The 15283-nt window shown below is 39.1% G+C and overlaps 1 protein-coding gene across 1 annotated transcript in view; it reads left to right on the top strand.

Annotated features, from left to right (window-relative positions):
• Positions 1-5185: 5185 nt before the first annotated feature.
• The window catches only part of LOC140953798 (dynein axonemal heavy chain 5-like), an 87507-nt gene continuing 77409 nt past the window's right edge, over positions 5186-15283 (top strand). The window contains exons 1-19 of the mRNA XM_073403184.1: positions 5186-5391; positions 5646-5725; positions 6108-6197; positions 6758-6790; positions 7888-7950; positions 8578-8649; positions 8824-8898; positions 9522-9593; positions 9698-9799; positions 9938-10044; positions 10341-10414; positions 11223-11311; positions 11830-11906; positions 12342-12435; positions 12557-12655; positions 13355-13536; positions 14281-14400; positions 14915-15026; positions 15166-15255. Coding sequence (XP_073259285.1) covers positions 5301-5391; positions 5646-5725; positions 6108-6197; positions 6758-6790; positions 7888-7950; positions 8578-8649; positions 8824-8898; positions 9522-9593; positions 9698-9799; positions 9938-10044; positions 10341-10414; positions 11223-11311; positions 11830-11906; positions 12342-12435; positions 12557-12655; positions 13355-13536; positions 14281-14400; positions 14915-15026; positions 15166-15255 — 1722 coding nt within the window. The 5' untranslated portion in view covers positions 5186-5300. The remainder of the gene's footprint in view (positions 5392-5645; positions 5726-6107; positions 6198-6757; positions 6791-7887; positions 7951-8577; positions 8650-8823; positions 8899-9521; positions 9594-9697; positions 9800-9937; positions 10045-10340; positions 10415-11222; positions 11312-11829; positions 11907-12341; positions 12436-12556; positions 12656-13354; positions 13537-14280; positions 14401-14914; positions 15027-15165; positions 15256-15283) is intronic.

Raw genomic sequence — 15283 nt, 5'->3', positions numbered from 1 at the left:
GCTGTTAGTTGCTGAACCACGTTAACGTCTTTCTCAAGAAGAGAGCATAGGACGCTCTTTGTCCCTTTTCTTAGACTCCCATCTGCGTTTGCGAGTGAATATGGTACTGGAGACAATTCAAAGCTTAGCACATCTTTCAGAGAGATCTGTCGCGTGTTTGATACGATAAGGAGCCTGCCAAATAAGTCCCTGTCCGCGTTAACAGTGACAAGCTTGTCGCTGGATTTGACGTGGATTTTCTTATTTGCGCTGCTGAACGTCTTGATCTTCATGTTGGGTATTGGTTCCCAGAAACCAACGGCATTGCCATTAATACGCTGCTCGACGAAGGTTTTCATTTGCTGCCGGCCTTTCTCGGTACTGTGAACAAGGGTCTGGGCAACATCTTCCGGAAGAACTACTCCAGTACCAATATTGGGAAGCGCATCCGAATCGAGATTAAAAGGATTTGTCATCAAGCCTGAAGAAAAACAACTAATCATCTTCTTGACATCTTCTTCATCTCGTCGAACTCTTCTTGGAGCTGCTTCCTTGTGCGATGCTTGTTCCCCATCTTGAAGGCCGAACATGGCTTTCAAAGCAGATGTAATAGATGCTCGCTCGTGTATTGTTAAAAACCACCGCTCAAGAGCCGACGGACTTTGTGATATCCCGATCACTCCTCCGCTTGATTTCGAGTCAGCATTGATCGACTGCTCCAGGGCCATGTCAGTGGACACTTGTGAAAAGGGCTGCCCTGAACGACTTATGGAATGATTCCCCTCAGCAAACTCCTTATAGACTTCCGGGTGAGTTAGTTCCAGTTTCTGCATATCGGCGAGATAAACAGGTAGGTAGCGAGCATAGTTCTGCCTGTCCATGGCAAAAAATTGAGGTAACATTGCTGCAATACTGGAAAGATGCAACTTCCAATTTCCGGTTCTCTCTGCCTTTAGAAACTGTAAAAGGGTTGTGACCATAGAGCAATACTCATCCCAAAATGCAAATAGGTTGGACCTTTCTTGATTCTCTGATTTAAAGATGGCGAATAGATCCGTAATTTCCGTCAGATCTGTTGTTATCTTTCTCACGCTCTCTCGTGCGCTCTCTTTGTCGCTCTCCACCGCTCGAACGCAGTCCACAATCTTGTGCAAAACGGGTTCTTCTGGGATCTTTTCATCCCGTGAGTCGTACCAGAGAATAAAAGCATCCCACATGAGACGGAAGAACACTTCTAAACAGAGCTTGTGTGCCCTTATTCCTCGGTTGTAAGATTTCCCTTTCATTAAAGCGGACGTCGAACCAGCAGCGTATACACCTGACTCAATCAAGAGGTCATCAAGTCCAGAATCAGTCAATTTCTTCCCTAACAGTGAAAGAAAGTTCAGAACAACATGAAATCCGCCCATGCGTACCACTACGTTGGAGAACTCGTTAGGAAACCTCCACTGTATCTCCTTTGCCTTGCTATATATGGCAAGGTCAAAGGTTACCACGGCGTCGGCTTGACGCATCGCGGCACTAATCTTCTGTGCATGTTTCAGCACTGTGTATATGGTCGAAAAGTCATTAGATGATCCATCGACCATTGGACAGTAGCCAATATTGCTCACTACTGGCGTCTCAGGATAGAGAATGGCGTTAAATCCTGCCCAACTTGGAATTGATTGCTTTTCAAAAACATCTGCAACGACAGCTTCTCCAAATTTCTTGGGACAGAGCCGAAGAAGAGTCCAGATGAAATCAGCTTTTCGAGCGGTGCCTGTTTCATTGTTCAAATCATCATACCACTTCATGTCAACAGAGCCAACGTGATCAGTTACAGCTGGACGTCTTCCTCGAACTGAACACTGTTCGATGTCGTACACCGTACCCGTTGCCTGTAATGAACGTCGCTTTGGTCTCTGTTCTACTGGGTTGGGAGGTGGATCTGGACCAAAGGTTCTGTTCTGATAAATAACCATGGTGGTTGCATGCGTAGTATTCTTCCCGTCGATAGTCTCCTCATTTAAATCATTATTGTCGGCGGCAATCTGTACAAACGAACCAGCCTTTATTACAGTTGGTATGACAGTACCGAACTCTTCAGCCTTGGCAAGAACGTCCTCTACAATACTTGTATTCACTGCACGCATCTCATCGTAGGAAACGCAATGTCCCATTCTGTTTAGCAGTTCGATAAGCCGCTTAGATGTTGTCAGATGATGAACACATATAGCTAAGCTGGTGTGCTTAGGAAGCTTAACACGTCCCTTGGAATTGCAATGGATGATATCTTGTGCGATACTGAGGATTTGTCGTTCGTCTTCAATTGCGGTAGACTGGTTCAACGCATTAGAGGGTCTAGCCCGCTTATCTGAGACCACGAGCTGCTTGCTTAGTAAATACAGAGAGTCCGGGATGAGTTGTCTGGCGGTCTCCATGCTGACGTCTTGAGTATTTAGTGGTTTGGTGTTAATACCTGTACATTTCTTTATCTCTTGTTTGATTAAGCTTGCCACACGACATATTTCACTTGACTGTGGTGTTTCATTGCCGTTGTTGACGCTTACGTTTCCATTTTCGGGGCTCTGAAATACAGCCCATGCGTTTAGAACATCTTGAATGTTAACGGTACTTGCATAGACAAGTTCAGATTTACTTCGGTCGGCTGGCTGATGGAAGACAATCGAAGTGGAAAAATGCTTTTGTAAGCGTATTTTTAGATTTTGAGTGGTGTAACTTTCCGGACTATCAGCGCCTTTTTGTGTGAGAATTTTCTGATATTTGCTTAATAGAGACATCATATCGTATGCTCTGCCTTGTTCGATACCAGCAGCTAGATCAAATACAAGGTCTTGAAAAGCCCTTTCGTGAGGTGAATCTAGGGTTTCTCCGTTGGGCAGGCTAAGCGTGGTTTTCTTACTGACATAAGTAGCGAAACAGTTCTTGTGGTACTTTGCCTCTGCTGCGATGAGGTCTCCGTTCACACCATTTAAAATGTGTAACATAGAGCTATCTCCTTTTCTTTCAGCCGCTATTCGGATGCTTTCACAGGCCTCGAATGTACATAGATTGATAAGATTTCTGTTCTTTTTATGAGTCTTATTTCTACAAATGAAACACCTCGACCAATCAACTGGGGCCATTGCTGAACGAAAAGTCCTACTAGACATGACGTCGACTTCCTTTTGCCGGCTTGTATACTGTAAAGAATCGCTAGGCGTTTTATAGCGAATATTTTGGTCACTTGTGTATGATGCATAACAAGTTGAGCTGCCAATGAATTCCCGTGTCGGCGTCATGACTCACAAACCTTGCCCGCACTTCCTCGTCACGACGCTGTTCCGTTGCCTTTATCGCTTTTTCAGTAGAGTCTTCCTTTGCCTTTCTAAGTGGTTCCCCTGGGCGGTCAGTCTGGCAAATAATACACAATGTGCTACGGGACAGTTTTCTTTTTCTCGATTTTGGAAGTAACGGTATGGCGAAGCCCTCAGGAAAGGAACCTTTATCAGCCATTCTATAATCTAATAACGAATTTTAAAGTAATGTGTCACATAAAAAAAAAAATCAAAGCAAAAAAGAATATGGCAACCAAATCTAAACATTTTGAAATATTGTTTGACATTGTGTTCTAAAGGGACATGAAAAACGATTGTCGATTGTTGAGGTTGTTTTTTTTATGTTATAAAAGTATTTGTTGAAGTAAGTAAGATACAGCTATTCTATAAATGTACTTACAGAGATTGCACTGCTTCGGCCATGGAGGCAGCCATGTTGGATGATATAGCCTCGTTTTGAAGATTCTTGAAAAAGAGGTTACAGCCTCATTTCAGTTTCCCACAAAAGTAACGATGACACTTGCAAAAATGAGCTAACACACTACAGAATACCCGCAATTTCTAACCGCAAAATCTATTATTAAAGTATACTAAAGTATAATATACAGTAGATGCCTTAAAAAGATCGGCTCCTGCTTTTAGCTACAACTCAATAATGCAAAAAGGCCCGAAAAATGTAGAATTAAGTCATGTAGCCATAAATTACAATAAATAACAGTCTTATTTACGGAAGAAGACTTCCTGGGACAATAACAACTATTGTTGATTTAATAGCCATTTTCTAGTACTCAAAGGTACTGAAATATAATTTTTGGCCTGTCTGAGGTCACGTGCTCGGTCACGTGACCTTGCTTTGCAATGTTTGAGCATGATTGGGATAAAATTTTGTTACGAAGTAACGATATTAGAGGTTTCTATTGATAAACAATTGCAGATAACGCCGTAAACAGAAGCTACCGGAATGAGCCTCGTTTTCATGTTGACCCGGAAATGGGAAAAAAATTGTCAATCTTTTATTGTTTCAGTTTCAATAAGCTACAATTTGTCTTAAAGTGTGTAATGCACCAACAGTAAGTACAAAATATCAGAATATCTATGAATAATTAACACATTTAAGGTAATGAAGACGTTAAAATAGGCTAGTAAAAGCTATAAAACACCATTTTTGACCTTGTAGCTGTCACGTGTTCGGTCACGTGACCTCAATTTAAGCAATCTGAACATGATTAAGATTCGTGCTACAAAGGTGTAACGATATTTGTAGATTCAGGCCAAAATAAACGTTTAATTTACGCATTATCAATGGTCTTCTATCTTAGCCTCGTTTCCATGAATTTAAAGGGGTGACCTATTAAAATAGCCGCTTAACTTGTGATCTATACCACAAATCAACTCTACTAACTAGCTGACATTGATCAGCAGGTCTTGTTCTATCAAAATCCGCTATCAAACCTTTTCTGACCCGATCATTGTACGAAACCCTTCTTTTAGGGTCCTGGCTTCCGGACTACTCGCCCGACTGCCCTCGCGCGTTTTTTTTCCTTTCTCCGGGCAGCCTCCCTTCAACAAAAAGACGCCTCTGCGGAGGAGAGAGCTCCTTGCACCAAAATAAAAACACTTCTCTTATTAACCTAAAGTGTTTCCTATATGATTATTTGCGTTTAATATACCCATCACAAGTAGTTCAATTTTTAAATATTTACATTTTACCCGGCGGGAAATAACAATATAAGTTGTCATTTCTCTTTGATTGGAAAGCAATCGTTCTCTTGGAAGAGAGCCAATCAAATGAAATGCCCTTTTCATGCTGTTGAACACAACGTCACCTTGGAAACAGGGTCGAGAAGGGTGCTCTGTAATCGTGATTTGTCTTCGAAGAATCGTTTATAAGAAGCCCCGAGAAAGTGTTATAAATCGTCGCAGAGGCCTCCATGCACGACGTAGATGAAATTTAGGCAACATTTGTAGATGCATTGATTCGAATTTTGACGAATATCGACAATGTCTGAGGCTCCACAGGAAGAAACGAGATCGCGGGCAGCTTCACCTCCGAGCAGTGAAGTTGCTCCTCCACTGGTCTCGAATCCAAAAGGTAAATTATTCACAATTTGAAATATTTGGTATTTCTGCGATTAGCTTAAGCATAGCAGCAGATAATAAGCGCAGATGAACGTTCGATGCATCTTTGCTTTTCTGCTCGCTTGTGATTCGCGACGTGAGCCGGTCAGGAGCTGTTACGCGCCTGATTAAATTTACATTGTCTGCTTGTTTTGGTTAGTTTCGCATAAACCCTGTTTGTGCAGTATTTTCTTAGGGTTTTGCTGAAGTAATATTTTTGAATTTTAGATGAAGAAGCAAAGAAAGGACCAAAGAGACGCGGAGGCGCTCCGAGATCCGCTGGAAGAACTGCCGCGAACGTTGGCCCGGTAAATTACAATTCGAAGCCCTACGTTGTGATTGCGCACAATTATTTCACTTACCATAAGTGAATGTTTTCTTATTGTTTTTCAGAAGTGGTTTTGTAGCGTAGTTTACTTTAGGAAATAAAAGCAATGACATTTGATCATTTTGATATTAACTTGAACGAACTAAGCTGCTGCATCGATCGATCGTGTTCGTCTATTCAGTACAATGTGAGCTTATTGGAGCTTACACTTAAGCTTATTCCGTAATGACAATAAACCTTACTTTATTTTAAATAATTAAAGTTATGACGTCTAATTTACTCGGTGTACAAAGTGGAAATTTGTCCAGAAACTGCTTTTAGCTGTTGTAGTTTTAAGCGTAAAGCTTAATTTTTATCTACAGAAGAAGACAGTTACTCTCGTCACTGGCTCTGAAGCCATGAAGGAAAGACAGAAGCAGGCAAAGGCGCTCAAAGAGAGCCGAAAAGGGGAGGTAAATCTCAGTGCCAATAAACAATCAGTAATTCATGAAACTGCCATGCATGCTTTTTTTATTACAGTAGAAAGCAGGGCAGAGCTCTTGTACCAAGAAAAGAATTTGCACGGTGCAAAAGTTGATCTCAAATCACTGAAACAAAAAATTATTATTCTCTATTTGTAAGGTGTTTGAATCATTTTGGCCTTACTAGGGATCTCTGGCAGTGACTAGTGTGAACCTTAGACTCCGTTTACACGGGTCCGGAAAAATCTTTTAATGGACAAAAACTTTATGGATTTGCCATAACCGTGCAAATTTTAGAATAAGCAAGTTTTGTATGGACTCCTGTGAACAGTACTGCAATCTGTAACAGAATTTGAGAGGTCTATAAATCTGCCTTCGAACTGGGCCTTAGGAATGTTTGTTAGTAGCCTAGGGGTGTACATTTCAGGCCCAGTTGAACTTGTCTCTCAAGTACAATTCTTCAAATTCAAAGTTTGTGTTAATCTATTACTTTTTTTGACAAAATAATGCTTTATGATAAACTCACCTTCATCTAACTGCTTTGCTTTTAGATGGATTCGAGACACAATTTCATATTTTCTAAGGTAATGTTGAATTTTTATGCTCATAAAATTACGGTAAAATTGCAATAATTATTGTTCTCTTTACAGGTAAGTATTTGGAATTAACATAAAGGTAGTGAGAATAACATCATAAACTCAAGAAAGCTCGTTAAAGCAAATAATATTCAAGCCACCCGTTTGACTCATCATGGAATAGACTGTTCCTGCATGAATCTGGCCATCGCGAAGTTTTAATATTTCTTGTTTCTTCTCTGAGAAAACATACTTTTACTGTAAAATGATATTTAGTGTAATTTTTAAGGCACAGGAAACAGACTTATCGAAAAAAAATTGGTTAATTGAACGTAGGATTTGTGGATTAATTTTTGCTGGTCATTACCCTGGCTCCAGTCAGGTCTCTTTTCAGAATAACTAGAATGGTAAAGCTCCCAAGTTTTTTCTCTCTCTCGGCACTTCACACATCACTGTCAGCTTTGCTGCAAACTACATGTATCATGAATTAGGAAAGATAAAAATCTCTTGCACGCAGGTCAGCCTGGCAATTGCTGTTAAAGCCATTAGAACTTATGTTGCATGTTGTCGGTCAGCGGTCAGTGCTCATCTCCATGTGCTTAGTACAGGCATAGCTAGTGTTTCCTGGCAGCTACTCTCTTCATTTATCCTTTGGATCATTCTTTTACCCCCATCCCTCCCTCTTTATTGTTCCACTGAACATCCCAGGCACCCACCTCCACTAAGCAACGCAGTAAACTTTGTTTAATTTTAAATAGCATAAAATAGTATTGCAAATAATTATTTTGGCATTTCTCTATCCTTCCATTTGCATGTATCTGATATCAGCAAAGGTAACATGTATTTATAATATAGTACCCTCTCCACAATGTTAGAGTGATTTTACTTAACCCATGAAATTAGTAGTGGAATACTCAAACAATTATGCACTAATTCCATTGTTTTTCTTTGTTTTCTTGTGGCTATTTCGCACTAGTTCTTAGTATCTGTTTCACAGGTCAGGTAAAATCACTCTAATAAATTTGAGCAATTTTAAGAAGTTTTTAAGGAGTGATAATAGTTATAAAATCATGATAGCTGATGTTGTTGGATAATTTTTTGTATAGATCTGTGATTATTTGGGCATAGATGTTGCTGTAGTTGAAGACTTCATATTAGGAGATGAGAAGGTAAATGTCATTTAACTGTCCCCTGATAGGGGGTGGGGGGGGGGGGGTACTCTCTGTAATGGCCCTGTTAGGGTAGCTCCACCCAAAAGGGGTACCTTTTGCAGGCTTTAGGTACGTGTATGTGAGAGGGTAGGGATTTCACCAGTTGAGGTATGTGAAAGGGCTGGGAAATCTGTCATTTTGGTCTGTAAAAGGACTTAAAACAGCCTACAAAAGGTTTTTATTTATTTATTTATTTAATCCCTTTCACCATGATTACAATGCTAAAAAAGACTAGGGAAAAAAATAATTATGTTTGAACAAGACACCAAAAAACGAGGGACGAAGGTGCCGGACACACAACAGAGCGAGGCTCCAAATTAAGTGTGCCCTTACGGAAAATTCATGGCTGCAAGAAAAGGCTAGGGAATGTTAGCCTTTTCAAAAAAAAAAATGCTGGGCTCCCTAGATTTCACAATTTCAAGGTACTGAGCTCGATCGCTTCAATTTTTCCTGGAGCACAGCCTCCTTGTTAACTCATTTTTGTATTTTTTAATGTCAGTCTTGGATGTGTCAATATTTATTTTGTTCTCTTTCAATTGCTTACTTTAAGATAATATATAAATCCCTTTGTCTTCTCTTCCTCAGTTTAACCAACTAGAAAGCTTCTTTGCTTCTGATGGCTCTAGACGAATCATGTTTTTTTACCAGGAATGTAGTGTAAGTGTTGTATAAAATATTTCAACTTTATTGTTTAATTTAATGACATCTTTTGTAAATTCTTTGATTACTGCTGTGAATCATTACAATGTAACAGGGTGTAGTTTACCAGACGAGTGTGTTTATAAGTTTCTCCTCTAAAACTATATTCACTTGCTTTTTTGATTTTTGTAGATAAACAGAGTTGATTTGAGCTCGCAGGCTGCAAATTCCCCAAAGAAACTGTTCATATCAGCAGGAAATGCAGAGGTATGTTATTATACTGTCTCACTTGGCTTGATTAGAATGTAATGACTAGTGACAATGTTTAAGGATGAGGGGCATGATTTTTCATTACTGACTCTTACCACTGGCTTACATTGCTGTGAAATGGAGGATATGGGGATAATTGCTAAATGCACTGTTGAGTAAAAAAACTAGATTGATTAATAAAAAGCCTGCTGAGCTTTTCCTTATAGCTACATCTCAGAAAGAACGTACAATTTCTGACAACTAGCCTGGGTCAGCTCCCTCCAATTCTTCTGTCTTTTTCTCCCAATGTTGTTAAGGAATAGTTTTTTGAGCTTAGTGGACCCATTTTCGCAGCCAACATTGAGGAAAAAGAAGAGAAGAACGTTGACAATAGTTATACATGAGTGTTCATGAGGTCCTTGACCCAGGTTGTAATAATGTCACACATTGTAGCTGGCTTTAATTTTGTGCCCTTTTTTTGGATTTTTTTTTCGTCCCCTGTAGATTATTTGCATCTTGTAATTCCTTGATTCTGCCATTGTTAAGAGCACCTTTCAACGTGTAACATGTATTTACCAGTGTCAAAATTCCAGAAGTATTCCTTCTATTGCATTAATTTTATTATTTTAAATTATTTCCAGGAACTGTGTGGTACTTGCCTAATGTTTCTTCGCTCAACAACAAAAGCTATCACTATACAAAATGTTGCCCAGGTAAAAAGACAGACACAACCTCCCCATCTGACCATAGTGAACATAATGTTTGAATGACCTTTATAACTGCGTTACTTAACGTGTTATTTTGTGTAAACTTGCAGGAAGTAAACTTTATGGCCATGGAAGCTTCAAAGGGAGATATCCTGGCAGGATTTCAAAAACTTTTCGGAAACATTTTTATTCCTGCACTCCAAAAGCAAGAGGTAATAGTATTTTACTAAGTTTTACCTGCATTTTTAATGTTGGCTACACTCTTCTCTCTTTATAGCCCCCTCCAACTTAGATGTTAAAAATTATTTTACTTTCAAAGCATGTTCTTATACTTCCTTTCCTTTTTTCAGAATTGGGGTGAGCTGCCAGGTAACTCTGGGCAAGTGCAAGAGTTTCTTGAGTCCCTTGAAAAGTTTGCTGGCATTCTTGGTGGAGCAAGAAACAGCATGAAAGGAAGGTGAGATAACAACTGCATTTTACTTGTGAATTGTTTCCCCTGAGTATTCATGGAATATATTGTTTGGCTGCCAGTAACCAAGAATGGAGTGTTACATGTACAATGAAACATGCACAAACTTCTGACAGAGCAACAAGTTAATGAGATGCAGTAAATAAGAAGGCACTTTAATGGAACAAATATGTGTTGTTGACTAAAATGAATATTATCTTGCATGTAGCATTACAAAAATGTCATTTAAAGAAGGACAGGTAAAAAAAGTTAATGGACTCTCTGCCATTTTGTCTGAAATCCAGGGTTCAGCTTGGAGATCATGATTTAGGGCCGCTGCTTGACAGCCTCAAAACTCCTACTGATTACGTGTTGGCTGGTAAGAAATCTTTTTCGTTTTTTTTAAGTATGTTATGACTTTGTGTTGTAACTGTCATTGAGCACTTCACACCCTAACATGCTTCAGTTATTAAGGACTGGTTACTTGACAAAGTTTACATAATCTGTTGGCTTGATAATTTTTGTTTCTTTTTTTTTTGGACTGTGTTGGTAACTTTTGACAGTGTCACAAATAAATGTTAAAGTTTTATTACTTTGCCTGTTTAATGTCATTTGATTTTCAAGTTGGTGTTGATGGTCAATTTAGAGCACCACATTCTCAATGATGTATGACTCATGTGTTTAAAAACTTCACCATACCCCAAGCAGACTGTTTCTGCTAAGTTAAAGCAGATCAGTTTAAGATTCTGGGAAAGTACCCTGGCCACCCATCCCTACCCTAACCCAACACTAGCATTAACTACTTACTGAGGGAAAAATGTTGGGTTAGTGGAGGGGTAGGTCGGCAGTTTCCCAGGATCTTACATCAGTTCTGTCATTAAGAGGAGGGGGCTAGGGATTTCAGATGGCTGTTAAGAACGTGGCGCCTGGCTACTTTCATAGGAAAATAAAAGAAAAATAGGACCAAACGAAATCCCTAGCTGTTTGATTTCCCACCTACTTGTTGTATTTACCTGGCAACTTGAAATCTTGGTGACATCCCTGTTACATGTATACTGATGTATTGAAACCAAGGGCTGTCGCTAAGATCCCTGTCTCCCAGCCTTCAATGATTAAGCCCTAGCTGACAACTATAGTCAGTAAATCAAGATGAATTAGGTCATGAATCAACCTCTCGTTTTTTTTAGCCAACAATCCTGATACGGTGGACAAACTTGAGGGTCTTGTAGCTTTATGGTCCAAAGTAATTGAGCAAGTTCTTGCTGAGAGTGAACAGGTAGGTCATACACCCCTGTGGCTCATGTCCAGTACTCTAGTACTTACTTTTGAATTTCCTACTAATTTATTGTGAGGTAGGCTATAATAGGGAGAATCTGTATAATAGTCCAGTTTTGAGTTTGTTGCAGCCACTTGAATAGATCGAAGCACTGAAGACTCATTTACACAGGGTTAGCCTAGTCTCACCTAATGTAAAATATTCTCAAATACTGGCGAGAAGGTGCCTGAATTTGATTTTAAAACAATATGTACACAGAGTTGTACACAGGTCTTCTTCTGAATGGAATTTGTGAATATATTTACCTTTAGGTAGAGGCTAACCCTGTATAAATTAGTTTCTGGTGCTTCTATTCATGAAGTGTTTGCGACAAATTCAAAACTGGACTATTCTTTAACAGCAGTTGCCTCGTAGGAGAGAGTAATATGCTGTTCAATTGTATCTTAGTCTTGTGACCCATGGGTTGGAATTATAGCAGACATTTAATCACTTTTCTCTGTTATGGTCTCTTTTCCAAGATGAGGAAAGAAGCAGATGACATTGGTCCAACAGCAGAACTTGAACACTGGAAAGAGAGAATGGCCAAGTTTAATGTGTATGTGATCTTGACACAAATGACACTCGATACATAAAAATATATTATATCATATAAAATGGCATTTACTGTTCTGAATGAGTGCACTTTATCTCCTTTGGAACTTAAACGCTACGCATTCACTGAATGTAATGAAAGGTATGTTTTAAAACAAGGTTAACCAGGCAGCCTCAATCTAACTCAGAGGTTATGTTACTACAAGAAAGCTGTAAAGTGGCACTGATTGCCCTGAAGCATATCACATAACCCCAATATTTCTCAGTACTTGGCTGCCAGCTCCTTCAATAAAAAACACAGTTTGCCATATAGATTTAATTGGTATCATAGCGCCCAAGTTAAAACAGTTGTATATTCTTCAGAAGGTAAATAATTTTGATGTTTAAAAACATATTTGACAAATTAAGCTATGCATCAACTGTTATGTTTTTTCTTCAGTCTTGTAGACCAAGTGAAAAGCCCCCATTGTAAGGCCACGGTAGGAGTACTGCATGCTGCCAAGTCAAGAAGTCTAAAACATTGGAAAGAGCTGGTAATAAACCTAGTATTATGATAAAAATACTTCCATTTTTCAGAAAGTCGTGCTGACCAATTTTTTTTTGCTTTCGTGCATAAAAATCTTGACTACATGGCTTCATTTATTCTGAATACAGGACAGTAGAATAACTGATGCAGCCAATGAAGCAAAGGACAATGTGAAGTACTTGTATACTCTGGACAAGTTTTTTGGACCACTTATCAAGTGCACTCCGGTGCGTATACGTGTATAATGATTTTAGCATGTAGGGTGATATTAAGTGGAAACGTTTGGGACTCATAAGTTTGTATTGCTCTCCTTGTAAGGTTGTGCATGTTGTTCAGGTCACTGGTATGTCCTACTGGTTAGATTTCGGGATGAGATTGTGCAAAAATTAATGTTCACTGCATATCTCGTCTGTCACCCAGAAGCCACCATTGCAGACGTCTTAATAAAGCAGCTTCCATGAACTTATATATGGTAGAATCCCTCCTTAACACCATATCGGCCAAGGTTCCCATTAACTTTTTAAGTAGACAGCTAGGATGTAAAAGTAGGCAGCCTGGCAGTTGATCGCTGAAGGCAAATTCAGGACTTTCACTCTCTAATATTGCCCTTTTTCCCAAAAAGTAGGCGACTTAAAATTAGAAGTAGCCAGTTGTTAGCCGGTTGCCAGCACTAAATGAGAACCCATAGTCATCCTGTTGGGTGAAATGTAGAAATACTCAGTCAGTTTCTTAATGTGAAAACCTCAATGATGTTACCAGGATTTCATGGCCTATAGATGGTCGCATCAACGTGGTTTTGCTGTATCAGGAGTTACAAAAATGTCGTGTTTATGCTCTGTTTCGTTGGGAAGTTTTCTAAATATATTTCATAATGCATCTCTTTGACATGTGCTATGAATAACCACTGTTTTTGATTTATCTATCAGACTGAAATGGTGGAGCATATTCCAAGTTTGATGAACGCCATCAGAATGATCCACAGTATTTCTCAATACTACAACACCTCAGAAAGAATGACTTCTCTCTTTGTCAAAGTCACAAACCAGATGATAACAACTTGTAAGGCGTTCATTAACAGAGATGTCATGAAGATTTGGGAACATTCAAGGTATCAGTCCTTTCAGTCAGCATTGTCTCAACAATAACCCTTAACAAGAGTTTTGCTGAATGATCAAGATTTCTCTTTTTTTCCGTACTTTCCGGATGTTTCAATGTTGTCGCATAAACTAGGGCCATAAGGAGCATTTCCAGTTTAATTGTACACAGATCTTAGAAGTCCAATGACTTGTTGTATGTAACGAAGTCATCTGTATAACAACCAGTTTTGCTTACCACAGTAATAGTGAAATATAATGGAAAAGAACGTTAACGAAATGAAACCAGTGAACAAATGTTTCAGTCCGTTAGCCCCTCGTTACTTCCAGGTTTCACTGTACAAGCAAATGCATGAAGAGACTGTCGCCTATGCTGTTCAATATTGTTGAGCTGTTCAGTGGTTTGCAGGCGTGTAGATTTTATTTGTTCTCGAAACCACAACCTTGCAAACTCACCGAAGACTTAAAAAGATCTGTTCACTTTATTACCATTTCCATTTACATCTATGTCCCACGATCGCAAGCTATTGCCGAGTTCAGGTCTCACAACTTTCTCCATGTGTAAAAGCAAAGTTCTTTAGAGCGGTTTTCACTTGACTGTCGTAAAACCAAAACCAAAGTAAATACCCTAGGCAACCAAAGGGCGTAGTAAAACCAAAACCAAACCAATTCCTCAATTACTTTCGACAGTCAAGTGAAAACCGCTCTAATGAATTGTAACCTATGGCTAACAAATGTTATTTCATATTTTGAATTAGGGAAGTGTTATCAGGAAGACTAAATGAGTGCATTAGACTCAATGCAGAGTACCAGAAGTGTTTTCACCGTACTAAGCAAAAGCTGCGAGAAAGTCCTAATGAGAGACAGTTTGAATTTAGGTAAGTGTCCCATCCCTGAATTATCAATCATACATGTATGTAATTTTTAGCATTTTAGATGTTTCAACCTTATTGCGAGTTTTTTTTTATTATGAACTGTACAGACTATGTCCGATACTTGTGCAGTTATGACCAGTGCAGGGTGAAAAACTTCTATATTCTTTTTTGGGGGGTTCAAGCTTACTTTCTCATAGTTCGGACTGAATATTTTGTGTGCCGGCTGCTCCTGAGCAATAAATGCTAGTAACGCAATGTCATGTGACAAGGAACGGATTTCGGAGTGCCACATGTTAAAATTTTTGTTATGGAGTAAGAATATCTCGCCCCTCATAGTTATTTCATGCTGTTACCTTTGCATACTCGGGTAAAAAATTGCAATCAAACTTTTAAGTAAACTAAATTGAAAGGCAAGACGGTATGGGTTCTACGAAAGCTACTGATTGTCGTTAGTCAGTCACCCATACAACAAGGGTTAAATGTAATAATATTATGTTCAAAAATGTTTGCTTTACAGCGAGAATTACATCTTTGGAAAATTTGATGCCTTTTGCAAGAGACTGGAGAAAATTGATGACATGTTGAACACAATGGAAAATCTGGCTGGGCTGAATGGCATCAAAATTGAGGTAAGTTTTATTTTTGGTAGCTGGGCAATTTGATTACGTTTGCGCTATAAAACTGCTTGTTGACGGCAAAATGTGTCTAACTCTTAGTGCTGTTGAAGAGTCTTGTTTTGATCATTGTTATGTTTCGTTTTTTTTTCAGGGCATGGAAACTATGATTGTCCGTTACAATTCTATTGTGACGAGTGTGAAGAAGAAAGGTTATGACTTACTGGATCACAGGAAAGGAGAGGTAAGGGTCACTTTTTTTCAACTGCCGT

The sequence above is a fragment of the Porites lutea genome, chromosome 1, assembly GCF_958299795.1.
Source record: "Porites lutea chromosome 1, jaPorLute2.1, whole genome shotgun sequence".
NCBI classification, from domain to species: domain Eukaryota; kingdom Metazoa; phylum Cnidaria; class Anthozoa; order Scleractinia; family Poritidae; genus Porites; species Porites lutea.
The sequence above is the reverse complement of the archived record's forward strand: the minus strand, read 5'-3'. Positions and strand labels throughout refer to the sequence as shown.